Source organism: Agelaius phoeniceus, chromosome 11 (assembly GCF_051311805.1).
Source record: "Agelaius phoeniceus isolate bAgePho1 chromosome 11, bAgePho1.hap1, whole genome shotgun sequence".
Classification (NCBI taxonomy): Eukaryota; Metazoa; Chordata; class Aves; order Passeriformes; family Icteridae; genus Agelaius; species Agelaius phoeniceus.
In genome coordinates this window covers 8,201,839-8,229,425 of record NC_135275.1, presented here as the reverse complement: position 1 = coordinate 8,229,425, position 27,587 = coordinate 8,201,839, and the positions used below count along the sequence as shown (strand labels likewise).

At 47.5% G+C, this 27,587-nt stretch overlaps 2 protein-coding genes across 2 annotated transcripts; one reads left to right on the top strand and one right to left on the bottom strand.

Moving 5' to 3' along the window:
• On the bottom strand, nucleotides 1–24,887 carry NT5DC2 (5'-nucleotidase domain containing 2). The gene is made up of 14 exons (XM_054639821.2): nucleotides 24,644–24,887; nucleotides 17,442–17,626; nucleotides 16,646–16,720; nucleotides 14,830–14,885; nucleotides 12,995–13,088; nucleotides 10,217–10,345; nucleotides 7,104–7,164; nucleotides 6,746–6,848; nucleotides 6,163–6,264; nucleotides 4,842–4,923; nucleotides 1,671–1,757; nucleotides 1,109–1,249; nucleotides 811–875; nucleotides 1–347 (listed from the first exon to the last, which is right to left on the bottom strand). Exons 1-14 carry the CDS (start codon nucleotides 24,885–24,887, stop codon nucleotides 86–88), a joined length of 1,686 nt encoding a protein of 561 aa, XP_054495796.1. The 3' UTR covers nucleotides 1–85.
• Nucleotides 24,886–26,988, top strand: UQCC5 (ubiquinol-cytochrome c reductase complex assembly factor 5). The gene is made up of 3 exons (XM_054639827.2): nucleotides 24,886–25,157; nucleotides 25,355–25,539; nucleotides 26,655–26,988. The coding sequence occupies exons 1-3, from the start codon at nucleotides 24,886–24,888 to the stop codon at nucleotides 26,729–26,731; spliced, it is 534 nt and encodes a 177-aa protein (XP_054495802.2). The 3' UTR covers nucleotides 26,732–26,988.
• The last annotated feature ends 599 nt before the right edge of the window (nucleotides 26,989–27,587 follow it).

Genomic DNA, 27,587 nt, shown 5'->3' with positions numbered 1-27,587 from the left:
CAAGTGTCAAACGCCCTTTAGTGGTAGACAGAGGTGCTGCCGGCCCGGGGCCGGCCCCGCTGCTGCTGCCTGCAGTACCTGCCCTTCACCGGATGTGCACCATCTCCTCCAGGAAGGGGGTTTTCATGCAGCCCGTGCAGAGCTGGTCCATCCAGAGCGGCGCCTCGTGCTGCAGAGGGGTGCGCCGGGGGTAGAAGGTGAAATTCACGTCATAGTTGAGCAGGCAGCTGATGGAAGCCATGTAGATATCAGAGAAGCGCACCAGCCGGCGGGAGAAGTACGTGGGGTTGTGGAAGGTGCGGAAGATGCTTCCAAACTGGGGGTTGAACAGGTTCTTCGTCAGAGACCTGAGAAGAAAGAGATGGTGCTCTGTAGCTAAAACTGTGGTCACAGATTCTTCCCACTCCCTTAGCCCGCGGCCACTCCACTCCCTGGGCATCAGGGGATCACCCCAAGTACCCCTCCCGAGGCTGTGGGGCAGGTCAGTCCAGGCCAGTCCCTGAGCAGTGACACTGATGAATATTCAGTGCACTCTTACTCCACCTGATATGGGCAGTGGCAGGAGCTGTGGGAGCTGCAGTAGCAGACAGCCCACCAGCCCCTCCCAGCATTCCCCTTTCCCATCCTGCCTTCAAACCAGTCCAACCTCCCAGGCTGCAGCACTGCACTGCTGCATGGCCCCCACCCAGAGGCAAGTGACACCAGGCAGGACCAGAGTCCAGCAGCTGCAGCATTGTCCTCAAAGCAGGTTACAAAACAGGGCCTGGGAGCCCCCAAGAGACATCACAAGTGAGGGGGGAAAATGCTCACCTGATCTCCTGCCGTTCCTTCATCCACTCCAGCAATACTTGCTTAGACTCTGCATCCTGATACATCTGCAAAGACAACAGTAGAAAGCATCACACATCCATCAGTCCTGCAGGCCATACCTCAGCTCCCTGCAATTTCCACTGTAACTCACAAACCCAGAGCCCACTGCACCAGGAGGAGGATGAGATATTTTTGAGAACCAGGCAAGATGGTACATCTCCTCATCCCCATGCTAAACCCAAAATTCAGGCTCAGAAGGCAGCATATAACCTGTCCTGCTCAGCCAGGAGCTGTCTACCTGCATTCTCTCCAGCAGCCCTGTCAGAGCCTGCTGCCAGGTCAGGGAGTGCATGTACTGCTCCGTGTTTATGATCCGGATCTCGGTCTCCAGTTCAGGAACGATGGCTCCAGTCCTCCAGCCATGACGCAGCATGAGGTCCTGGAGGTCAGGGTGAAAAAACAACCAAGGATTCAACATAAAGACTGAAAGCCAAACACAACCCTGGTTCCTAGAAGAGTGGGTTTGTTCCCATTTCTCATTCTCAGGGGACAGCCATCCATGGCCTGTGCCAATAACAACCATTTCCTGGTCACTAGAATCAGTTGCATGAAGCACCTAAAAAGGTGGGATCAATACAAACTGCTCTCAAATTCACACTTTACCCACAGAAGGTACTTCAGGAGCCTTTTCTCCAGTGCTTGCCTCTGTCTGACAGCAGTGGGGAAGCCTGTGTGTCCTGTTGTGGGGAGGACACCCAGCACAGCCCTGAGCACTCAGAGCAGGCCCTGCCTTATCTCCAGCCCCAGCAGCCACGTGGGATTGCTCCCACCCCACTGGAGGGCATGGACATTTCACTCACCGCAAGGTCACTGTACAGATGGTCCCCAAAGTAGAGCACTTTGGATCCACGCCAGCCCGTCAGCCTCAGGAAATCAAAGAGGTTGCCCTGCAAGTGACAGGAGCACAGAGTGAAACGTGGGTACAGGCCACCTTACCACAGGTAGGTGTGAGCACTCACATGGGGTGTCAACCCCATGTGCTGCCCCACCATCTACACCCAGAGCTTTCTGTCCTTCCCCACCTCACTTCACTTTCTTCCCATGTGACAACTCCCTGTACATCCCTCAGCTTTTTCTCTAGCCTTAAAAAAGGCACAAACTCTTCCAAAGAGTTTTTGCAAACAGGGAATTCAGGGCAAGTTCTGTGGTCTAGGGCACAGCAAGTTAAGAAGACAACACGGTCTAAAAAGGCAACAAAAGGAGGCAGTTTAGAGGCCAAGAAATGCCTAAATTAGAAAAGCCTGAGGATGGGCAGAAAGAACCCCTGGTTTAGAAGTTGTTGGTCTCAGGTGAGAAGGATTTCACATCACAGGGTGCACTAGAGGGAAGGTGAGCACTGCCAGGCAAGGCTTCTGGTGTCAGGAGCTGTTCTACATCCCTGACCACCATCCCAATCCCAAAGATTAACAACACCCACATGTCCACAGGAATTGTTTAACCAAGCCAAAGAGCCAGGCAGCTTGCACAGATTCACAGCTGAGTAAAACAAACCAAACCCCAAAGCACCAGCTAAAGCACAGCACCAAGCAGCTTTCAAGGCTTTCCAAACATCCACACATGCACAGAAGGCACTTCAGAGACTACCCTTCCATCTCCACACAAGTTTTGCACGTGAGTCATGAAAACAAAACCCACTAGGAAAGGAAATGGCCCCATCAATGCCAGCAGACCAGCACAAGCAGCCAGTGTGAACCTATGAGGCACTCAGCAGCAATCCCTCTGGCCAGTCTCCAGTGGCAGGAGGGAGCAGCACCCCCAGCCACCAGCAGCAGCCTGGCCAGAAAGCCCCAAACACAAGGCAGCCCCCCAGCAGCCACTGGCAGCTTGCTGAATGCACAGCTAAGGCTGCCCAGGACCAGGGTGCTGGGCCTGCTGTTCCTGCAGCATCCCTGGAGCTGAGCTGACTTCCCTTAACAGCACAGAAACAGGACCAGGCAGCCTCTGCACTTCTTGGACACAATGTTGCTGCTGCTCACATGAGGCCTGCTCAGAAGCCACTGGCAGAGAAGGAAATGGAGCACAGGCTTGCAAGGAGCAGAGTCCTCTTGCTGTGCTCCAGTCACCTCAAACAGCAATGGACTCAACAGCCAGGAAACTTGTGCTTGGAGCTCCATGGAGCCACAGACCTGTTCTGACATCTCCAAGTCCTGCCCTCCTTTCCCCCAAGATCACATATCTGCAGAGGGAAGGGAGTACAAACTTGGCATGTACAGAAAACACACACATCTGTTGGAACAGAAGGGACTAGAGGGCATCACTTCAACTTCCTAGTCCCTAGGGAAAAACACCAATCCCTGAGGTCCCATTCATGGGATACCCACAGGAAAAAACTACCATCCAGCCCTGCTTCAGGAGACAGGAACAGCTCAGAGGCCTCTGGCAACATCCCCTGCACAGCTAAGTCCGTGGCCAGTAACACTTGTCAGAAAGAAGCATATTGTGACACTCCAAGGAACCAAAAATCCTGGAGACAGGGTGGGCTACAACCAGGATACACACTCTAGTACACCCTAAGAACCACAGCTAGCAACAACCTTAATGCAGTCAGATAAACATGACAGTGGGGAAGAACTGGACAGGAGCTCAAAATCCTACCCAGCCCACCTTCCTCCCTCATATTTTCCTTTCTCAGTGCACCATTCACTTGGGTGAGCAACCTGTGGCCACAAGAGGTAGGTGGGTCAAGGGCAGGATTTAATGCAGCAATGAACTGCATGGGTGAGGTGTGCCCTTTCTCCTGAGGGAGCTGCTAACCCACTGGGAATGAGCTCTGCTTGCATGTTCCCAGCTCAGAGCTCTTGGCAGAGGATGGGACACCAGCCCAGCACTTTGGCAGACCCACCAGACAGAGGTTTCCCAACAGCACTACTCAAGGACATGACCTACTCTGCTCCAAGGGGTCAGGTCCCAGCTAATTGACTGAAATCTCACTAACAGTTTCTTCCCGTGGGATTGGACAGCTCAAATAACCAAGAACAAACCGTCCTAAAGCCAGAGGCAACTTGTCTCAGGGGACAGACCAGCTGCAAGGACAACAGCCAGGGCAGCAAGCTCACCAGAGCTGCAGCTCATCTTTGGACATGCTGGTCCTTCCAGAAGGGGAGAGTCAGGAGCCAGGCTTTGTAGTCTCTTTGATGCTTTGTACCCTATTGGATCACCCTTGTTTCTTTATTCCTTATTTCTTTATTCTACACAAGTCTACCTTTTCCAACTTTATGGAGAACAATCTGGAGTGAGGTGTGGAAGGTCTTTGCATGCACAACAGGTTTCAGAGACTTGTGCCTTTTTAGCCTCAACTACCACACTCTTGGGAGCCCCTCCAGGACAAGAGTTTCAGGGCCAGGCCAATCAGCAGAGCTGAGGGAAGAGTGCCCAGCTGGCCATGCTGGACCATGTCAGAGCAGAGCTCCGAGGGTGAAGGTTTCATTGTACACAGGGGCAGGGGACATTCACTGGCCCCTCCCACTGATCCAGGGGATGCTTCCCTACCACCCCATCTCACACAAGCAGGGCAGCAGCAGGGACAACCCAGCCTGGCAGAGGTAACTCAGCACAGGTTCCCCTGGGCAGAAAAGCAAGTACCCCACACCTTAAGTTACCTGGCCCTGCTCTGCCTCTTCCCACTTGTCCCTGTCCTTCCCTAGTGTCAAGCCCATGCTGGAGGCATTCTGGGGGACAATGTCCTACCAGGCCAGTGAGAGCTCCTGGGGACAGGGCACTTCCCACTGCCCACAGCCAGCACAGCCCAGAGAGTGTCTTCTTACAAACACTCTCTACCTACACAGGTGCTCAAGGACTTCTGCATTCTACCTTTCAAACACCAACCACAAACAAGTGTCCTACAGCAGAACCCATCATTTCCCCTCACCCTGACCAAGCAGATTGTCCTGTTTTTCCAGTGATTTCCAAAACTGCAGGGGTGCTATAAGTCCCCACCCTTTCAGACTCCTGCTTGCACCCATTCACTTTACCTCTTTGTAGATCTTTCCCTTCTCCAGCTGGTTTATTTTGTCCCACTGCAGTGAACCTTTATCATCCAGTTTTCTAAAAGGTCTGGGAAAAAATGGGGGGAGATGTCAACTTCTTTTGATTTTTGGTGATTGTTACCCAGCAACCAGAACATTTGAATCACAAAACTTGTTTACCTATGTAACAACTTAAAATAAAAGCTCTATATGAGTTCTAAGTGACCTTCTGTGCCTTCTGCACTGTTTTCTCAGGGGAAGAAAAAGTATGAAAGGGAAATACCTTTCCAAAATGCTTCCATTGACTGTAACCATTTCTGGTCAAAATCCCTAACAATTCTTCTTGCTTTCACATACAGAGAGGAAGAAAATATCCATAATAACTCCTTCTGAAATGCCAAGGCCAAGAAGGCTTTGCCATGAAACACTTTGTGTGCTCTTCCAACCTGGCTATGCCCCAGCCCAACAGAGACCATGGAATAATAGGACCATGGAATAATAATAGGATAAAGCAAGTCTGCAGAGAGAATGGAAAGCAGTCCCCATGCTGAGTTCACCAGGTGAACTGAGCTGTCTCTTGTTTTTCCTGAGGGCTTGCCATGACATTCTCCACTCCATGAGGGGATCTAAGGCACCAGGCAGCCATAGGTTTTATTTCTAAGAGGGCAGATCATCATAGCTCCAAGCTGTGCTTGTAAAGCACGTCACCTGCAGCCCATGAAAAAAGCCTTTACCAGGCCAGCACTGCTTATAAAGCCATTCCATAGGTTTACTCCAGCATATGCCAATGGTCTGGGTAGTGAGGGAGGAAAATACATACAAAGGAAAGAACAGACCAATCCCCTAACTAAGCAGACACAAGTACCCAAAGCAAAGAAGCCAAAGAGCAAAGTAAGGACAGCAGCCTGTCTATTGGCAGCTCCTAACTGACCACAAAACTCAGCTGCCACATACAAAGGCTTCCAGAACTGCCAGTTCCCAAACATGTATCCAATACAAACAAGATCCCAAAAAACCTCTAAAAACAAACCACACAGAAACTTGCTGTGGGGAAGAGGAAAAGGAAAGATTTTGTCACATTCTCAGGACAAGAAATGGCCATCTCTCATGCCAATTTTAGAAACACGTTTTCTGCTTGGCTCTACACATTCTATCCACTTACTCCCAGACTGGTCAATTCTGGCCTCCTCAGAGAGTACCTGAGAGAAGGCTGAATACCTCCTGGAGGCAGACTATGCTTAGCAAGCCAGTGCTTTCTGGCAGGCCAGAGGAGCAGCTCCCTGCAGGGAGGGGGCCCAGGCCAGGCAGGGCTGCCCTGCACACGTACTTGCGCCGGTCTGTGAAGAAGTTGGGCTTGTCCGCCTGCACGATGACCATGTCGAATAAGTCCCGCCAGTTCTTGCCAACCATGTGCTTCATTCCTTTGTCCCTAGGGGCAAAGGAACAGAAAAATGAACAGATCCAGTACTCTTTTTTTCACCCAACACTGCATCTTTATAACAGTATGCCCTAAATTCACTCTTATTTCAGTAACAGAGAAGAAAACAGATTTGTGAACCCCCCGAGGCTGTCTCATTGTATGAAGCATTGATGCTGTGCTTTGTTTCAAGCTGTCACACACTTTCTTCTGCACCACTGGAAGCCCAGGGAAGTCTGTGATACATCAAACACTGCTAGAGGCAGTGTCAGCTCTCTAATGTTGTGGCCAGCCACAGCCCTGTAACTTCTCCAAAAAGCGAGATCAATGCTCACTTGGGTGCAACATTCACCACAAACAGTTCCCAGAGAGCTCCATGACTACTGCTACAAAACCCTGTCCCATACAAATTCCAGGTGCTCAGAGGAGGGAGTGCCCTGCACAGCTCTTGCTGTGCAATGGTGACCCACTGATGAGCAGTAATGGTACTCACACAAAGCTAAAGGGACTGTTTGTGATGAGGAACAGCTTCTTCTTGTGGTTCACCAGGCGGTTTAGCACGGCATAGATTTCATCCCCGTGCAGGATGTACTGCTCTGTATCAGAATGAAACACACAGCATCCATCAGAGCACTTTGGCATAAGTCATGACCACATTTCTATAAACCCAACCCAACCTAGCCCCTATACCACTATATATGCAAAAGGTCTGAGTTAGATCCACCTCAGGCAGGCAGGCAATGAACCACCATGGTGACAAAGTGGCCTTCCTCATCCCCATCAGTTCTACCTAAAGAGAAAGACTGAGGAAGTGACAAGTGAATTTGGCACCCGAGCTCTATTTAACTCACCCATATCTTTTTCAATCCATTTGTACATCACTCCTTTCACATGAACATCTCTAATTGCATCCTAAAGAAAAGAGCAGGGGGGGAAATGTTTCAGTTTTACAACATGGCATTCCTGTTTCCCAGCATGCAAACCTACTGCCACCACTAGGACCAAGGCAGTAATGACACATCCCCACCTTGCTGAATGAACAAAAGCTCCATCACTGCAAAGCAGCAGAGCCTGCCCAGCAAGGTTCACCAAGATACCTAAAGAAGAACAGGATGGCTGGCTCAGCTGATGCAGTGTAAGAGGGAAAACCTCAAAACTTATCTGTGGAAGCACAAGTTCCTCCCTGCTCTTGGAAATGAGCACATGTTACCCCACTTGTTCCAAGGCAATAAGGACTGTGCCACTGCAGAGCCCTTTACTGTCCCAACACTGCACTGTCTCAGACACCAGGTGGCTTTTCTTCCCCCTGTGCCTGTGGGAGCTCTGCCAGGTATGACCCAAAGGACAGGAGTGAGGACAGGGTGAACAGCAGCAGAGGAGAGCACCTGTGATCCCAAGTGCTCCCCACAAGCCAAGAGGGCCACAGCTCCTAGCCCTGGGTGACAGTGTGCACAGGCAGAGCAGAACCTCCCACTAGCAGGCTGGCACAAAACACAGCTGGGAGGGAGGCAAGTTAAAACAGATGTTGTCAAGGGCATCCAAATATCCTCTATTTTCCAGGCCAGAAGCCAAGATGTAGCACAGCTTTAGACACACCCAACTGAGATTCTGCACAAGGCTCCATCCAGCAAGATATGCCAGACCCAAAAAACCATTTCCAGAGCAGCCACACAGTTTGCAGTGCTTGCACATGCTTGTTTGAACAGCACCGTTTTCACCCCTGACAATTCTCACAGGTAAACAATTGCTGCCTTTCCCCAGGACCCTTAAATTCCTATTACACTGTGTGTGCCCCTTCAGGAGCTGCCCTTTCAGACTGAGTCCCACACTCACCACTGACATCACTACAGTGATACTTGCCACACAGTCAACTGCTCTCATGGCAGTGCTGGGAAAACCTCCTCATGACCCCAAAAAAATTTCCTTCAGAGCATTGTGGAGAGAACCACAATTTACAACTTAAAAGGGGATGATGAAGGTGGAGGCATAACCACTTCAAAATGGAGTTTTAAGAGCTTCTTTGAAACCCTGTGGATTTGAAGGGCAAAAAGGCAGAGGTCACATCTCATTGCCTTATTGGAAGGAATCTGAAAAGAGGGCAGGACCTCTGACAAGAAAACAGCTTTCTCTTAGCTAGCACTGTCACTAAAAGTAAGCAGAACTTTGGACTTGTGTCAAAGCTACCTTTGCAGAGAAGAAAAATTTCAGTGTGCTCTTTCCCTAAATTCATCCAAAAAACAAAAGAAGAAAAGAAAAAGGAAAACTATAATGTTTCTGCAGGTAAAATCTTGGAGCCTTGGTAGGCATCAAAAAAATGCCTCCAAGGGGAAGCAGGGTAACCTGTACATTGTTACTCTCAAATATGAAGTGACCAAACTGGTGTGACAGGACTACTTTAATTACATGTCAGCTTCAGCCTTTACCATACCCCAAGGTCTGCCCTTTTGACTCAGTGCAGTGCCTGTAGCACTTAGCCTGCTCCCAAGCACACAGGCTGCATCAGCAGTACCACCAGGAGTTACAGCAGGGTGTCAGGCTAAGCCAGTGCTCTCCTCACAGCTGGGCTATGAATCCTCTGCAGGCACAGGAGGATCTCTGTGCTCCTGTTCACAAAGCATTTCTTTGCACTTGAACTTGGGTACTGCAAAGGGATAAGTTTTGCAAAAATGTTTGTTTATCCTCATTGTACAGGAAAAAAGCAAGAACTCTTCTGGTGAGAGCATATGATGGTCCCTAGTTTCAATATAGATTTCAGGCATTGCCACAGATTTTCTGCCTTAGCTCTCTTCTTTGCCTACTTTAGTTGTTCCTCAGGGATGACCACATTCTCCTCCAAAAGGAGAAAGCCAGGATTAGCACTCAGGAGTCTGAGGGCTGGACCCCACCAGTTGCCCAGCATTAGACATGTATCAGCTGTGGCAACCATCCCCCTGCTCTCAAGATTTCAATTAGGAACACATCCATTTGATCTCAAAGAAGATACTTTGATCTCTCAGAAGATACTCTTCACAAAAGGCCTCAGGAGTCAGCTGTATCCCCTCTTCACATTTTCCTCACCCCAAGAGAAAAACCAACACCCAATACCCCTGAAACATGTTAAGGTCTTGTGGGAAATGGGCTGGCAGGTTCCTATCAAGCACCAACAGAAGGTCAGGACACACAGCTGACAGGTGGATCCTTATCACAAGGCAGCAGCACAGCCCCATTTCCCCTTGGAGCCCCATGTCCCTCCCAGAACTGAACAGCCAGTGGGGGAACCTAAGATTCCCACAAGGCACCAATCAAAACCCTTCTCCATGGAAAAAGGAGTGCAATAAGGAAAATGTGTTGTCTGTCAGCATAAGTCACCAGAGCAGCCATCTCAAGTACTTACATCTTGTCTACAGCATTAACTGAGAAGTCAAACAGCCCCAACAAAGCTGATAATCCCACAGAGCCCTTTCAAGTGCCACTTAACACCTTGGAGTAAATGACACATGAAAGCTACAGTCACCACTGGATCAGACTACAGCCACCCAAAGGATCAAACTACTCTGCAGCTGCAAGGGGTGCAGGATTCTCAGAGCAAGCCAGGACAGGTGTTTTACATCACTGTATAAAGCAAACTGTTTGGTACACAGCTTTTCTCTTTGACAAATGAGATATTAAGGAAAACAATTTAAAGTCTGCAGAACCAGAAAACATTTACAGAAGCTTTGTGATATTTCCCATGGAGGGACCTTCAGCCTAAGCAGCCTAGGCACTCCTACACAAGATACACCAGAACCACCAGCTCTGTAGTACAGACAGAGCCCAAACATGTTCTGAAAACACAGCTTTGAATATTCCCTGGTAAGGCTTTGATCTAAAGGGACAACAGAGCTGTCATATCAGGCTGGCCACTGCAAACCCCTTGGGTTTGGCTGCTGCAGAACTTGCAGTTCTGATGTGGTGTGAGCTGTGGGGCAGTTGACATTTCACTTACAGATATGTCTTTGTAGAGATGCACCTGGTCAAACTCAATGCCATGAGTGATGAAGTAATCAATGACTGAAGAGAGCAGTGTCATTTCAGGAAGAGAAAAAATGTCCATAAACTGCTTAAGTGATGGACCCTGGAAAGCAAAAAAATGAAAAGGAGGCATTAGACCAAAAATACTGGGGAAAAAACAGTAAAGCCAACAAACAAATTTGTATCACCCAGCATCATCTGAAATATATTCCAGGCTAATAAAAAGAAAAACACTAGTGTGGGAAATCCCAGTCACTCAGCAAGCAGCTCTCTCTTCTTCTCAACCCAAACACCAACGTTGAAGAGAGAGAGGTGTCTCCTTCACATAAATCTTTACAAACCCAGCATCATTAATACCATATGGTGAAGATGGAGGAAGCAGGGAGTTGGTCCCAGATATTTTTATTTCAACCTCTGCTTCCCACCTGGACTCTTGGCATTAATACAGGTGCCAACAGACAATGCTCTGCTATATCAGCAGAAAATGGCCTTGCTGAAGATGCCACATTGCTCATATTAACCAGGCTACACAGGGCACCAAGCTGCTCAAACCAGGTTCCAGTGAGATTTCACAAGGCAATGTAAGAATCACTCCAACAAGCCATTTGTCAGTGCCTGTGTGTCATACCACACATGGTGGTGCTGCTTAGGACACTCACTGACTCCTTCCAACACTTCTGTCCATTTTGATGTCTGGTTGCTAAGGGAATTTTTCTCCCATAGCAAACCCAAAGTTTCTGTAAACAGCCTCCACCTTATTTTCCTGTTCAGAGATTCTGGGAAAGAAGCAAGAGGGACAAAGCCAGGCAGTTCCTACTGAAATAACTAGGTGTGGGATTTAGCAGAGTGCAGCAGAGCAATGACCTGTCCTACCTCTCAATACCTGAAGCACAGAGCAGACAGGTAAATGTTCAGTGTTAACAGCAAAGATTTACCTTGTCAACTCTGATTTCATTTTTGTGCCTTGTGGCATTTTTCTACAGGGCAAGTCCAACCCCTCCCAATTCCCTTTAACGGCCTTGACTTCCTTAGGCAGACATAGTGACAGGAGTTGTGACAAAAACTGGACTGTGCTTTCAGAATGTTACATGTGCTTTTTCTACAACTCCCTTGAGATCTCCACCTTCATTATAGGCCATCACATGTAAAGCCACACCAGCTGCAGTGTTGAACCTTGGGAAAGATCTGTGCCCTCCTACTGCAGGTATTGGGATGCTGGCAGCTGGCCACACACTCCTGCTAAGAGAGATCCAGGAAAACACTTAAGGGATTTATTGAAGTATTTAAGTAAATACTTAAGTGTTTACACACTTCAGCCATATCAGTCCCACTTCTCTTGTAACCTGTTAGCAACTCTTCTGCTGCTCATCAGCAACATCAGCATGACAGGCTGAGGAGAACAAATCAAAGACCCCTGCTAAAGGCTCACTCCTCACCAGTTCACTGCACCCGTTCACACAGCAGTCATCTTAACCCTTCTTCCATCTTTCTCACTAATGTAGGAAAACATGCCCCACTCAGTGGCACAGGTTGAGCAGACATTGCTGAATGCAAATGCTATTAATTGTAAATACTTTTGTTCTCTTTGGGATGCACCTATTAGCTCATGGAGTCTATTACATTACTAGGAGAGAAGATTCACCTCTTCACAAAGACTAAGCTGATATCTCTGCTTCTGTAGCCAAATTTTTCAATTCCAACTACAGGAAAGAAGAAAGCACCTGGTACATACAAATCACAGAAAGGCACCTCAGTATAAGCACCTGGTCCTACAGAAAGCCACAACTTGAAGGAGGTTTCATGTTTACAATTACTTAAAAAGAAAGATGAAATCAGCTCAAGTCTGGCAGGAGTGAGGAGAGTTGCACAGGAGGAGGCCAGTCGAGGGCAGTTTACAGACAGATCAAATTCTAAACAAAAATGTCCTATTTCAAAGCTGGAAACATCATTGAGCTATAAACAGAGTATATGCTTATCCAGAAAGCAACCACTCAGATTAATTGTTCCCAAGAGAGAAAGAGAAAAATCAAGCAGTGACCTTGCTGGAGACTTCACAGAGCAGACTCACAGGGGTATTACAGAGGAAGTGTGCCCTTCTCCTTGCAGCTTCCCCTAAGGCACCAGAACTGAGACAAGAAACAAAGCAGCTCTGGGAGAAGGGATGTGAAAGATCCTGCTTGGCCACTGTGCCACATGAGACACTCAAGGAAGAAAAACCTCTCCTAACTTCCTCTAGGTTCAGGCAACCAGAGGATTTTTACAGCCCCTACAGACAGAATGTCAGTATTTTACTATCCCTATACTCATGGACCACAACCCTATAAATAATATCCCCTAAGCAGTTCTGAAGGAGTGTGGAAGGAGATCCTTAACATGAAGGGAAAAACATCCTACCCAAAACCAAAGAGAGAAAGGCACTGCAAGACCTCCTCCCCAACAGCTCACTGCAAACACGGCACTTCAGGCTGCTGGGGTAGCTTGGGAGCTAGATTTGGCCAAGGAACATCTCCCTATCAGTCTTCAAAGCCATTCAGCTCTAGGCCAATAGCCCTGGTATTTAAAAATGCTTTGCAGATGTCTTTCAGATGCTAAACTGCTAAATAACCTCTGGGGCATATTCCCACTAGAACAAAAACACACACTGCAGCTCACTGGGGACCAGCCTTTCCAAGGGAGGCTGCAGTCATTTACATGTGCATACAATTGCCTCTGTGTTCCAAGCTGTTCAAAGAGCTTCGGGGGCTTACAATACCTTGCCATAGAAGTCACTCATCTGGTACAGGGGGATGTGCTGTGTACCACCGTAGAGTTCGATCACCTCTTCATCAGGCACCGGTTTGAGCCCTCTAGACACAAAACAATGCAGTTTGTCAATAATCACTGTCTGTGCAGTGCTACAAACAGTAGAGAAAAACAGAACAGGCAAACAGGTTCTTTCCTAAAACTCAAAAATTCCTCCTGCTCAAAAGAGACCGGCAGAGAGGCCAACAGCTCTAAAGATTCACATAAAATCTTTCCCAAGACATTCCTCAGATACCTCTTTTGCTCCTACAAGTTAATTGAGGGGCTTTATCCACATTCCAGCAGAGTCCAGCCAGAGGCTTCTCTCTGCCTGCTGTCAATCTGCTGACAGGACTGCCCCACCAAATCAGCCCCACGACCTGACTTGGGCAGCACTGGGTAAACTAACTTGCTTTGGAGATGTTGCTTCCATGAGATACAGCACGTTTAATGAAAGGGTGTAGGAAAAAGCTTCCTGAAAACAGGGTTTCCTTATTCAGTTTTCCTACACAGAACAAGATCTTGACTAAAACCATTCAACAGAGAAGGCTGTTTTTCTCAAAAACACCAAAACCAGGAGTATGGCTGATCTGTGTAGTTCATAACATCAGGTTATCTGACTGCTGCAGGTCTTGCCTCTTGCACAATTTTGATGACTCTTTGCTCAAGCAGTCAGCAACTTTCCCTTTCTCCTTTTCTACTCAGTTATGACACAGCATCTAAGAAGTTAAATGTTGCCTCAGTTGTGCACAAAAGCAAAGGAAAGTTTAGAAGGACACCCCAAAAAAGATAGTTACCAAAGGACACTAGAGAAAAGAAAAATTAAAATGTGTTTTCACTAAAAATCTCTTTATGAAGTGGAAGTAAAATATGAAGCAGTACAAACCCCTGGTCCCCTCACCCCCCAAGCTGGCACTCAAAGAAGCCAATTGTCTCTGCTTATGAAACTCCCTTCTTAATATTCTTAGAGTGTTTACTGTAACTAAAGCGTAACAGCAAAAGGGCAGAGATCAAGGAAAAAAACACATTGGGTTCCATGCTCAGGAAATACAACATACGATTTACAGGAGATTTGCTATTGATATTTATAAATTACTACAGGAGATTTGCTATTGATATTTATAAATTACTACTTCTTACACACCAACTCCACTCCTCTTTGGAGCAAGGTGTTTTCTCAGTCTCCAGTCTCACAACTTGTAGGAGAAAAATTTGCTCTGCACTGTTTCAGCCACTTATTCCAAAGCATACCCATCTCTTTTTGGAGAACTAAAGGAAAAATAGGACAATCTGGGACTTAAAGTGAGCCCAGATTCTGATGCATTATTAATTTATTGGCATGTCTATGTTGCTTTAAGATGTAATTTGCACATCCAGATCAGTCTGCAAGGCTCAGCAGAGCACTGCTGGGACAAACTCCTGCCTGAAAAAGACAGGCCCATGTGTGAAGCACATACAGAAGAGCCCTTCCCTATGGGCTCTGTTTGCTCTCAGGTGTTAACCCAGCCATGCTGTAGCTGCAGCTGAAACACCAGGCAGTGTACGTGACCAGATGTGCTATTAACCATTACAAAAAGCTCCAGGTCTTCCCACCCACACCTGGCTTGAAATGCTTGAGAAAAAATAACTCCTTGCAATTATATGCCAGGTAAGCATTTGAAGCAAGAGCAAACAGGATGAGCCAGACAAGACTGTGCTCTGCTCAGGAAAGAAGCAGAACAACATATGCCATGAACATACACTGAGATGTAGAAATCCACTTTTGCATATATAAGCATTTAAAAAGTGATTTTAGAACTGACAGACCTATATGCAGTCCCCAGCTGGACATAATGGAAAGCATCAATCTTCATGAGGAGACTCTGTGACAAGGGATAGATATTGACTGTTAGAACTCAGTTATTTTAATACACTGAAACCTTATTCAAGTTTAAAGTTCCACACAAATGACATTCAGAAAATAAAGTTCAGTATGAGCATCCACTTCTATGCACTTTAGACAGCACTTACTCTCTAGCTACTTATAGACACATTTATCCATACTGTGACTTTTTATTGGCCTCTCTGGCAAAAGACCATCCTTCTATGAGCCAAAGTCTGTTACACCCTAGTTGGTAGACAGGGATGCAGTTGAAAAACAGGGACAATATTTCTGTGACTCAAGACACTCTATTCTTGTCTCCCTTCAAGAAAACATACATTCCAAAGGAGCTTTGTGCACACAGATCTATTTTCCCCCACCTTTATCTTAGCAGAACTAAGTGGGCAAGTTTTAGTTCAGAGCACAGTGGCACTCAGCCATTTTCCTCACACCAGAGCTCTCCCCAGTAGACATTGAAGGAAAGATGTTCAGGAGCACACCAGGCTGCTAACAGAGACTCCCCTAATCATGAGCCATCCTTCTCCATCCATCATTCTGAAGCTGTAACACAAGTCCTTGGGATGGAAAGCAGCCTCACACTAAACCCACATCACTCCACAGCTCACACCAGGAAAGTGGCATTGAACTCTTCCATCAGGATACAATATCAGTGCATCTTGTTACACTGTGGGCAGAGCTCCCAGTAACCTGTGAGGAGTGCAGGCAAATATGCTGCAAGTTGTACTTAGACAGGCATAACCCAGATTTCTGTGGTTTTTGCAAACTCTGATCCTGAGGAAAGAGGGTTCTCTACTTTCCACTCACTCAAAGGGTGCTTTGCTTGGCCAGGCCACTCGCCCGTGTTTCTCAGATACAGCAGCCAAAGATTCAAACAGAGAAAGAACCTCCAGTTTCCCACAGATCTACTTCTTGCTTTGTAAGGCCAGAGGCATGAGTGTCTGCTGCCATGCTGTCTCCACAATTAGGACAAAAGACAGAAAATCTCTATAGTTTTTTCCTTCATTCTCTGTTTTCCCTCCTGCAGGAGGACAGCACACACACTCCAGCCTGCACTGCCTGCTTCCCTGAGTTCACTCAAACTCAACATACAAGAAAGCTACTCCAGTGAAGCAACTTTCTGTGCTGAGCTCCCACCTGACTGCCTGGCTGCAGCAGCCAGCATGACCTCACTGGGCATCAGGGAATCGGGCCAAAGCACTGAAAAGGGTTAAAGCTAATGCCTGCACTCTGCCTGCCTGTGTTCTTAAGAAGTATGCATCTCAAGTAGCTTGGATCTTATTCCAGGCAGTCCTATTATTCGGGGTGGGGGGTGGGGAAGGCTTCCTAAAGCATTCTCCTGAGAAGTCATTTCTATTATTAGAGAAAGACATTATGCCTCTGCTCCTGGCAAGTACTTGTAGATGCAGGACTGAGTTTTGTTGTCTAAATTTCCTGAAAGACAGAAATGATCACATAAACAAGCTCAGTTTTCTATTAATTAGCGTGTGGAATGAATTGACTTTTAAATTGGCAAGGCTGTTTACCAGAGGCCTTTGCTAGAATGTCCCATTCTGCTGGAGGCCAGGCTGGCACAACAGACATCTTTCTTTGGGGAAGAACCCAAGCAGTGAAAAGCCCAGCCAGACAGACTCACTGGTCACTTGGTGGCAGATGTTATTGTAAGCAATGGCATAAAGTATTTCCACTAAAAACATAACAGAGGAAAACAAAGCCCAGGAGAGTGAACTTTGTACAGCTTACCTTTTGTACATCATAGTGAAGTCCACGTATGGCAAACCCTGGAATGTAGTCATACTTCCCAAGCCCTTCTGGATACTGGGAAAACAAACAGCAACATCATTAGAGCATAAGCACTGGATAATCAACAAAATCATTTCACCTGTTGAGCTCGTTTAGTCCTGCCTAATTTTGCCCCTTCAGCAAAGAAAGTTGATGAATGGAGTAAGACAAAGGGATCAGGGTACCCCAAACTAGTTTTTCTCATGCAAGGGACAGTAGTGAAAAAGCTTCAGATTCACTGAGGCAGTGAGAGCACTTCTTGTAATCTTTGCATATATTTGGCAAAGATTGGCACTGCAGAGCCCCTCTAAACAGAAAGGCAGGATGAGAAAAAATGCATAAGCAGTCACCCATTGCAAACAGATCATCAGTTCTGGGACATGCTCTAAGGCATCATCCCATCACCAGCACATTCCAAGTCCTGCACAGTTTCAGTGTTGGCCCATGACTTATGTTTAGCCACCATGTGCACCTCCAACCAGCAATCCTGTAGGCATTATTTCCATAGTTGAGTACAGCTGACCTGGGCTTTTTTACACTAAGTCTCCCACTCCACATTTATAAAACCTCAGGAACGTACATCATGTTAAATAATCTCAAAGGAAATTAATTCTGCAATCAAAGATTGTGAAATGTTAAGTTTATCTCAGTAAATCAAGTAATTGACACGTGTGCACAATGCCTGCACAAGCATGTCTGGGGCATTGCAAAGACAGCAGCAAGCTTAATTGAGTGGAAACGCTTAGCACCTCATTACCTTGAATTGTTCTATTAGGATGTCTCTGGCAGTGTTGAAAATCATGGAGTGCAGTAAATTAGAATACTGTGCTAATGTGTAATCATAGTCAAAGCCATAGATCTCCACATCTCCCAGGCTGATCTCATTGTTAGCATAGATGGCAGCAGGGTTGAGGAGATTGCAGACTCCTGGTGGAAGGAGATCTAAAAGAAGGGAAAAGGGAGAAGTTAGAGAAACTGAGAGCATCACTGAAGTTTAGACTTTTTGTTCTGGACCTGACAGCAGCTGGAAATGGCACACAGCAGCAGCAAAGAGCACAAAGCTGCTGTGGAAGGCTGCTGCCGTTTGTTCACTCACTCAAATAACGTCCCCATGAAAAACCACACTGTGAAACCTCTGGCTGCACCTGGAGATAAAGCTCTCTGACCATCTGCACAGCCAGACCGACCTTTTGTGTCAGGAAGCTGCAAAACAATGCCCCCTGGTCTCTGGCCTACATGAAGCAAAGCAGACCCGAGGTTTTGAAGTGTCAAATTTCTATCTCCGAGCAGCTGCAGTTTCTGCAGGCTTCAATATGAAAGGCAGCTGTGATAAATCACCAGAAAAACACACACCACTCACTTAGGACTTGCACAAGCAAACAGGCTCTTGGAAAAGTCTAGATTACTCCAAATCTGAAATTTTGAGGTTTGTCTTCTGGCATTTTTTGTTTCTCACAGAGGCAACCAGACTTCACAGAGAAATCCTGCAAATACCATTAGGACTTTTAAAATGTTTGTATTAATTGGCAGGAAAAACCAAAGTACAAACACCTACATGTAAAAAATACCCCACAGTAAGTTATGCTCCTGGAGCATGCAATGCTGATAGCAGCAAGTGATCTGCTTTTCTCTGATAAACAGCTGTGGGCACAGCTCGGTCACTGCAAAGCAGAGTTACTGCTCAAGGTGCTTGGGAATAACACTTTGCTCCCCAGACCACTGAGAAAATGGGGTTAAGTGACCAAGCAGCTAAACTGCCTCTATAGAGACCCCTTCCCAGAGCCAGAGCAGAGAGGGGAGCTTTCACTGCACTGCAATGGGAGGGGCAGGAACAGATCTTCCCACAGGCTTCCCGCTCCTGGGAAGTGTCCCTGGCAAGAAAGGGAAATAAAAATCGTTCTTTGTAGTGGGCTGCCTGGTCACAACCACACTGGGGGACAGAGGGGAAGGGGATATTTCCTCCCTCCTTAAAGATGGGTAATTTTCTCTTTGAATGACAAAAGAGCAGGCGTTTTCCAGATCCTACTCAGCATCAGTGGGTAGGATTTTTTCTTTTCCTACCTTAACTTTTGGCATTTAGCAAGGACCCCTGTCCTGGTTCTTTACTGCTTCCTTGCTATAAAACCAAGTTCCATCTGAGTCTAGGACAAAAAATACATTATTAGAGAGAGATACCAGCCCTTCCCAATAAAGACTTTGTCTGGAATTTTAACAGAATTTAGGCAAAAGGCTGAAGTTCTTTTGTGAGCTCTAATTCAGAGAGGTAACCAAAGAAATAGATTCAAATATTTCTAAATGTTTCTTTTGCAGGGGGGAAAAGAAATCACTGTTACAAAACATACCCATCCTTCTCTCCTAACTGATTTCCATTTGGCCTTCAAATACAATTCACCAGATCATGTGGCAAGGAATCACTAGAAAATAAAGCAGTGTGTTAAGGCAGGAGGGCTGACTTACTGGCTACACACCAGGAACAAAAGCTCCCTGTCAGGGCTCAGCTGGTGGCAAAGTTCCTGGAAGAGGCTTAGGAGAGAGGATGCAATCCAAGTACTTTCCAGTGAGATTTTAAAAGATGGGAAATGTAAATAGGATTCAGAATATCACAACTTTCATACTTTCATCATAAATGCTCTTTGCACCATAAATAAACAGAGTTCCACTTCCTGTCCTCACCCCCAGTCAACTTGTGGAAAGACCTTTTTCTAAGCTTACACTGGGATTTGCTGGGTGTTATTTTTCTCCCTCACAAGAAAAATGATGACACAACCTTAATCATATCTCAGGGGAAATGTGCAGGGCTTTCCTCTTCTATTAAAGCACTTTTTTCTTTTTATGCCAAATGCACCCAACTTGCTGCTACAGTGTCCCTACAGAGAGGTCAAGCTCTTCCAACATTCCCCTTTTGCTAATGCATGGAGGACCAGACATTTTGATAGCCTGAGAGCATCACAAAATACCATTGCCTGAACCCCACCTCTCTTTTCACAGAAGAAAAGAGAATCTTCTAGATTCAACCACACATGCTAGCCACAACTTTTGCAAAAAATCAGGAAAAACTAAGGGAGCAGTAGGATTTTGTAACAAGGAGAGAGCAGTCTGAGCTTTACCAAGCCAGTCCTATCTGTGATAAGCAGTTACTGTGCCACAGCACAACTTATGAAGTACATTTAGACCCAGTGAATGAAGCAATGCTCCTCCCTGCCAGCCTCAAAGGCACAGAGCCTCTCTGCTGTCCACTGACAGCCCAGATCATTTTTCCCCACTCATATTTTGTCCCTCACACAGCATATTCTCTCTTACCTCCTAAGGGCTGAAAAAGGATGCACACACCAGCCAAAATGATTTATACCCACTGGCTCATACACAACATTCCCTATGTTCCCTTCCCCAGGTACCACACATCTCCTTGTTGTGTTTCCTATTCCACATCAATCATAACTTGCAGCTTGCTCTGTCCACCCCATCATCCTACATCTTGAATTTACAGTAATTTCAAAGTCACTGCTCTTCTGAGAAGGAGGAAATCTCTGGTTCAGTCTAGAGAGTCATGATGCATGTTTGTCTCAGTGTAAATGTCCTTTTGCAGCACCCTCCTCAACAGAGCTGCAGGTCTCCATCTCCTCAAACTCATGCAGTCTCCATGCAGGTTCCAACTACAGCAGGGAAAAGACACAACCAGGGAGCACACACAAGATCAGTTTCAATACCAGAGTCCAAACATGCCTCAGGGTTACTGAGGCAGGCTTCAAGAAGCTTGGTTTAATTGTGTTTGTTTGGGGGTTTGGTTTGCTTTTTTGTGGTGCTTTGTTTGTATGTTTTTCAAAGATATCCTCCTGGGTGGTTACCAATCCTTAGTGTTAATCAACTCCTGGGCTGCAGGCTTGGGCGCTGCTGCTCTGCACGTAATCTGCCAGGGATCTTTGTCTCAGATTTCCTGGCAATTGTCAAATCAAAACAAACAGACACCCACCAGAAGCTCATGAAGATGCCATTTTTTCAAGAATGATAGCTTTTGCTTTTCTCCTTTGCCAAGACACCATAACAAACTGCTGGACAGATACGACAAATTAAAGAAAACAACCACACAAAACAAACTGAAGACCAGTTTTGGTTATTAAAAAAGAATAATGCCAACTACTCTTTCTGTCTGTGTCCTAACTAGAAAGGCAGACAATATCAGTTAGTCACTGCCTACTCAGCACTTCACCCAGGAAGTCTGATCTGAGGGAGAAGCAGCGTGAGCACATGGGAGGACGGTGTGGAAAAAGTTGCTCTTGCACTGGATGCAGCCCCAGGAATCTGCCTGCTTGCACAATTGGCTCCTGTTTGCAGCTCCGACAGATTTTAGGGAAGTGCTGCATGTCCATGGCACATGATGAAATTCAGCAGCAAAGGCAGACCACAAGAAAGCCTGTTTGATCTCTTACACCTGGGTGTAAATGCAAAGTAAACACACAACATCTTCATTTTCCCACTGTGAGAACCTGGGCAGCTGCTTAAATCAGGTGTCTCCTCCCGGGCAATAAGCCACATTGTTAGAAAGCAATAACCCTCAATCCCCAACAGGAGAGCAGAGATCGAAACAAAAGCAGGTAATTAACTGCGAGCAGACACTAGAGACACCATCTGGCCCCTTGTGACGTGAAAAACGCTCTGGGCAGGAGGTGCCAAGCACGTCTCCTGCTTCTGTGAGCTCCGGGGTGCCAAGAGCATCCTGCAGGAAACGCTCCTGTTCTCTCCGCCTCAGATCCAGCATGTTAGTGACGAATTATACACAAACAAGGCAACTCACCCGCATCTCTCACACCCTTTGTACTCCCAGGAGTTCAACCCAGCAAACATCTGCACTAATTTCTTCATAAGACAAGCAGGGAAAAGAAGGGTACAGAGAAGCAGATGGCCATCATCCTCCACATTCTTCATGAATCAAAAAGTTTCCCTTGTTCACACTAAGTTTCTAAAGACAAACTGCCAGTTTTCCTCCCTTCCAAGTACTTCTTTATCCTTTTGAAGTGTTGTTTTGTGCCATTTCCTGCAAAGCACTCCCACCAGCCAAAGCAGATAGGATAGGAAGAGAAAAATATTATCTAAAGACCACTTAATTTCAGAGGAACCGTGTTAAATGACCTGGGATTTATATTATGCCTAAATATTTTGGGATTTCCCACCAATGAAATCTACATTAACTAAAAGCAATATTAAAAATATAATTTCATTCCAAAATTACACTTTTAAAATATACAAAGGCACCAGAGAAATGCTACAAGAGTTCTTCACAAGAAAAAATGGGTTCTATCCAAGAAAGCAAAACTGAGAAGTTTACATAACCGGTCACTCTTCCAGTTCTGGCTGTTCTCACATTTAGCCATTCTCAAACTTGTCATGCAGAGGCAAGAAGTTTGCAGATATTGTAAAGTTCTCTAGGAAAGCTGAGTTAGTGTAGCCACTGCTCACAGATTTGGAACACTGATGAAAAAACAAACTCTTGCTTATAGCCAAAGCATCACTGTCTTGGCTGTCCTGATGTTTCCTAGAGCGCAGGACTTCAAAGCTTACCAAGAGGGCTTATCAGCCTCCCTTGACATTTATCAGATCAGAAAACAGCAAGTCTTGCTCAACTCCATCCCTCTGACTAATGTGAATTTAGCAGAAGAAAAAAAAAAAAAAGCACACTAAGTGCCTCAGATTTTTAGCCTCAAGTTTTTACAGGTAATGAAATTTGGTCATAAGAGTCAGTGTTGGAATAGGCAGGGGGATAATGAAGAGAATGGTTTCTCTTGAGTCAACAGTGAGAGGAAGTTTTACCTCAGAGGCATTCTCTGTGCAGCTTCCTTGTGCTGTCATTTGTACCATTCACTCCAGCCTGGCAGAGCACAGATGTCTTTATAGAGTTGAGAACTACTTGTGCCTCTCCTCTGGCCCCAAACCTGCACCACCACTGAGCTCCACTGCACAGAACCTCATCCTGCACGTCCTGCCCTGTCCAACTCACTCAGCATTTATGGTGCAGAAATGCAACAGTGCTCCATGGATCTGGTGCTAAGCAAGGGCTGGGCTGAACACACACCAGGAATTCTCCTGGCAGAGACTCGCTCCAAACCAGTGACAGCCACTGACAACACAGGACAAGGGACTGCACAAAGGTGGCACTTCAGAGGGGGAAGGAGAAGGAGGCACCACAGGAGTCTGCCCAAACTCGGTGCTGGGCAATACTAAGGAGCCAGGTACAGACATTCACCTTCACACCAGAGTTAGAAAGCAAGCCCAAAGGAACAGACAGTGATGCCACATTCTGCACAACTGTTCAGTCATCAAAGCAACAATTAAAACTTGGACCAACTCTGTTTCTTCCTGACAAGATCTGAATAACAGCACAGTCTTGAAATTTTAGTTTGGGGAAATACTCTTTGAACAAACAAGGGCCTTATTCAACATATCTGATGGCTTCCTGAAGGTTTGTGAAGAGTCTGCTCTGTAACACTTGGGCTACTTCACCTGACTTCATTTGGCATTTACTCCTGGGGATTACTGCTCCACCTCAATTAAAAACTGCATCTCTTGCATCACAACAGAGTTATGTGAACACAAACTTCACAATCTCACGTAGCAAAGCAAGCATTCTGCCAAGAGACCGTGACACAGCCTATTAGCACACATCTGCATTTATGGCTTCAATCCCATTATGGAAAAGAAAATAATGCCTCTGAGGATAGCAAGGTCCAAACAGCAATATAAGCATTGCAAATTGGAATTTCTTTCAAGCAGTGGGGCTAAAACCACACTCAGTCTTGGAGGGTATTACCAAAACCCCAGTCCTATGTCAGCATCCTGCAGTGCCTTCACCAGCGCTGGGAAAGGAGCTCCCATCCTGGAATGCAGCAGCCTGAGCACCTAATGGATCAGCAGCCAATTCCTTTAGGTTTGTGCATCATGAAGGACTCGAGATTTGATGTCAAATCCAGTGGACTGGAAGATGGGGGACGAAGGAATGACAGACCTTGTCGATCTCAGAACAGGGAGGAAGTTCTTCCAGATGCCTAGGGCTGACTGCTGTCCTTAACTAAACAAAAGCTAACAGAGTTCTGTAAGAGCAGGCACAAACTCACTTCCTAGCTCTCTGCAGTGCTTACCTTCAGCATTCCAAGAATCAAGAAACCAACAGGAAAAAGTTTCCTGCCCTCCTGTCATTAAAGCTATTTTTAGGAGAGTTTAATACAGTGGAGGTCTGCTGCTGCCAAAAAGACCACAATCCTGTTTTACACACGAACAGACTTGGTGAGCAGTCTGAGTTTTTGCCTCACTTGGCAAGATTTCCAAGTACCCGACAGAGCCAGGTCACTTCTTGGTCAGAGAAGCAAAATCGCAATCAAAAGGTGTGTGTGACACATGTGGAACACAAACTGAGCTCAGCACCAGGACCCATCCCAGGAGCTGCAGCATCAGCGCTCTCCAGGCTCACCCCTGTGCCAGTGGCGACTTGGACGCGTCACCCTTCACTCAGCATCGCCATCTATTTGTCCTAATCTAACGCGATTCCGTGTGCCAGCCAAGGCAAACTGGAGAAAAAGGCAACAAGCCCTTCATTTAGACCATTTGCCACGACAATGCCGACGATGGCTAGTTATGAAAAGTCCCATGTACCCTGCGTGTCCTGCAACTCTGAGTCCAGACAGACGGAGGAATCTGCATAGAGGAATCTGCACAGAAGGAAACCCAGAATGGGGAGAGGAAGATCGAGACCAGATTTCAATGAAATAAAACCATCCCAGAGAGCCGCGTGCCACGGAAGATGTGGATGGCATCGCCGGGGAGAAGGGCTCCCAACCCAGCATCTGCACAGCACGGGCACATCCCAGGGCTGCGGGGCGGGGAGAGGCACCGAGATGCGAAGAGGAGAAAGGAGAAGGAAAAAAAAAAGAACGGAAAGGCCGGCCCGGGCAGGACGTGGCAGCCCCTTACCATAGACCAGCTTCTTCATCTCGTGGTACCTGGCCCACAGGTAGGTCTTGGTGTCGGCGCCCTCGGCCGGGACGGGCTGGCCGCCGACTCTGGCGGGAGCCGCCGGGTGCTGTTCCCGGGGCTGCCCGTGCCCTCCGTCCCCGGTGGCTTTGTGCCGGCAGCTCTGGCAGGATACAGCCACGGCGAGGAGCCGGGGGGCCGCGCCGCCGCCCCTCCGCAGCGCCGCCGAACCCAGCGCCGCCATGGCCCCGCCGCACACCGCCGAAGCTGCTCCGCAAACAGCCGGAGCTGCTCCGCGGCGGCACCGGCGGGCGGGCAATCACCGGGGCTCGGGGCCCCGCTCCGCCCACAGGGGCCGGGCCGGGCTCCGGGGGCGGGGCCCCACGGCTCCCTCACGCCAGGCCCCGCCCCCGCCCCGCCCCGCCCAATCAGGCGAGGCCCTGCGAGGGAGAGGTCACGTGGAGCTCGGCGCGTCCTTCCGTCCGGCCGCGCGCGCGGGGCCCTCGCGCGGGAGGTGAGCGGCGCGGGGTCGCGCGCGGCCCTGACTGGCTGCGCGTTCCCGCCTCAGGGCAGGGGGCGGCGGGGCCGCCATGGCCGCGGGGGCTGCACCGGGACGGGGCCGCTCCTCGCCTGCCAGCGGCTGCGGCCACCGTGTGACTGCGGCACGGCCCGTTCCGCCTCTCCCACGCCCCCCTCTGTTCTCTCCTGCAGCCGCGAAGGGCGAAGGCGCCGGTGCCGCCCGGCCATGCTGGTCAGTGAGAGGCTGAAGCGCCTTTTGAGGCTGGTGCCCGGGGAGCGGCGCTTTGGCTTTTACAGGTTCCTGCCCTTCTTCTTTGTGCTCGGCGGAGCCATGGAGTGGTTCATGATCAACGTCCGCATCGGCAAAGAGACCTTCTGTGAGTGCGGGGGCCCCACCCGGCCAACAGCAGCGCGGGCTCGGCGGGGCCCAGCCCGGCCCGGCCCGGAGCGCTCCGGCTGCTCCTGCTCGGGCAGCATGGGGCGCTTCAGGCTCTGCATCCCCAGCAGAAACACTGGGCAGAAACAAACGAAAATCCTGGGTTTAGAGTACTGAATAAAATTGACAGAGGGTACATTTAGATTGGATGTTAGGGGAGAAATTGTTTCCCCTGAGGATTGCGAGGGCCTGGCACAGGGTGCCCAGAGAAGCTGTGGCTGCCCCACCCCTGGAAGTGTCCAAGCCCAGACTGGATGCGGTTTGGAGAAAGCTGGTCCAGCAGAAAGTGTCCCTGTCCATGGCAGGGGGATAACCTTTAAGGCCCCTCTCAACTCAAACCATTCTGCAATGATTGAAAAAGACTCATGAGGTTTGCCAGCGTTTAAACAGAGGTTTGGCATTATCTGAAACGTGACTTCTACAATTTAAAAAATAAGTATAAAAACAGCTCAAGAGAACTTGGCTAATGGCATTTAGTTTCTGTAACTCAAAGTAGTTATTTCCAATGTGACATTCCTCCCCTTAATAAACCCTGCTAGAAATTTTTGTGTACTTCACTGAAGGGATCAGCTCAACTGTATGTGGTATTAGGGAGCAGGGAGGCAGGAAGAATGACTGGAAAGACCATGGAGATGGGAATATTCCTGTGCTTTGTTGATATAAAAAATACTGAAATACTGAAGTCAGGCTGGAAGCCCTCAGGCATTGACTTCATGCCTATAATTTGATTTCCCTTCAGCTAATAGGGCATTTGTAATTTTAATCACTCTCGTGGGAAAGTAGACAAGAAACAACTGTTTCACATTGGAAACTTAGTTTTCCTAGAAAAATATTTCATTGGGACTGATGGGAAGAACTTTAGCCTATATGGGAGAGAACCTGAGCTATTTTAAGTGGTAATAAGGATTTCTATTGGCTTGAATTTCCTGTTGCCTGTCAATCAGCATCTGCAAGAGAAGTTTGGATTGAAAAGTTTTAAAAGAGATGACAGGATTCATTTAATTTAACACCAGCTTGCACTGGGAAAACTCTAACATCAAACATCTTTTTCTGCAGATGATGTTTACCGTAGGAAACAATCTGAAAGACGGTACGAGGCAAGGATGGAGAAAGGGGAATTTTCAGAAAGCTGAAACTCTTCAAGGGGGAGCTCCTGAGTGCTTCAACTGTTCGAGTGCCAAAGCAGCAGCACTGCCACGTTGAAGGTGGGGGAAGATGTTGGCTCTGCAAGATGAACTGTGATCCACACATGTGTGATACACTCAGATGGTTCTTCCGTATCTGTAATATTTGTATTTAAATGAAGTGAAAATTTCATTGTATTTGGGCCTCTGTCACTAATTAAGTGTTTGCTTCGTGCTTTTAAATAAAGTAAACTGAGTAAACAGTCTGGCTGTTGCTTTTGTTTGCTTGGTCAAACACCCCCCTTGTGACAAGACCAGTGGGAAAGAAACATTACAGGATGCATCCATCTCAGCATAATGGAAATAGTAATTTGGAGTTAGTTTCTTTTGTACTTACAGGAACTGCTCTGGCAGCTGACTTGTTTTCTTTGCAGTGTGGCACAATTTTAACTGGATAAAGAGAGCACAGATTTGCTGCTCAGTGTTTGCTCAGCCCACAGTGTGTGGAGAGTGACCCGTGTGTTTGGGCTGTGCTGCTCAGGTCTGGCAGGCACCAGAGCAATGTGCAGTGTCAGTCCTGGCAGCCCTGAGTCCTGGGGTGGGAATCCTGTCCCCAAGGCAGGAGAACAGGGCTGGCTGCTGTGTCCCAGCAGGGTTTGCTCCCTGCCCAGGGACACCGGAGCGCGGTGGGGTCGGTGACTGGTGCAGTGTAATCTTTGAGGATCCTGCTTTGATACAGTTGTTTTATTTCTGAGGGTAGGGCTGCAGGCTGAAGGTGCAACAAAGAAGCCAAGTCTTAAGATCAGCCTAAAATCAACCCCGAGGGAGTTCATGCACTTACAGGGCTTCCTGTGCTGCCTCCTGC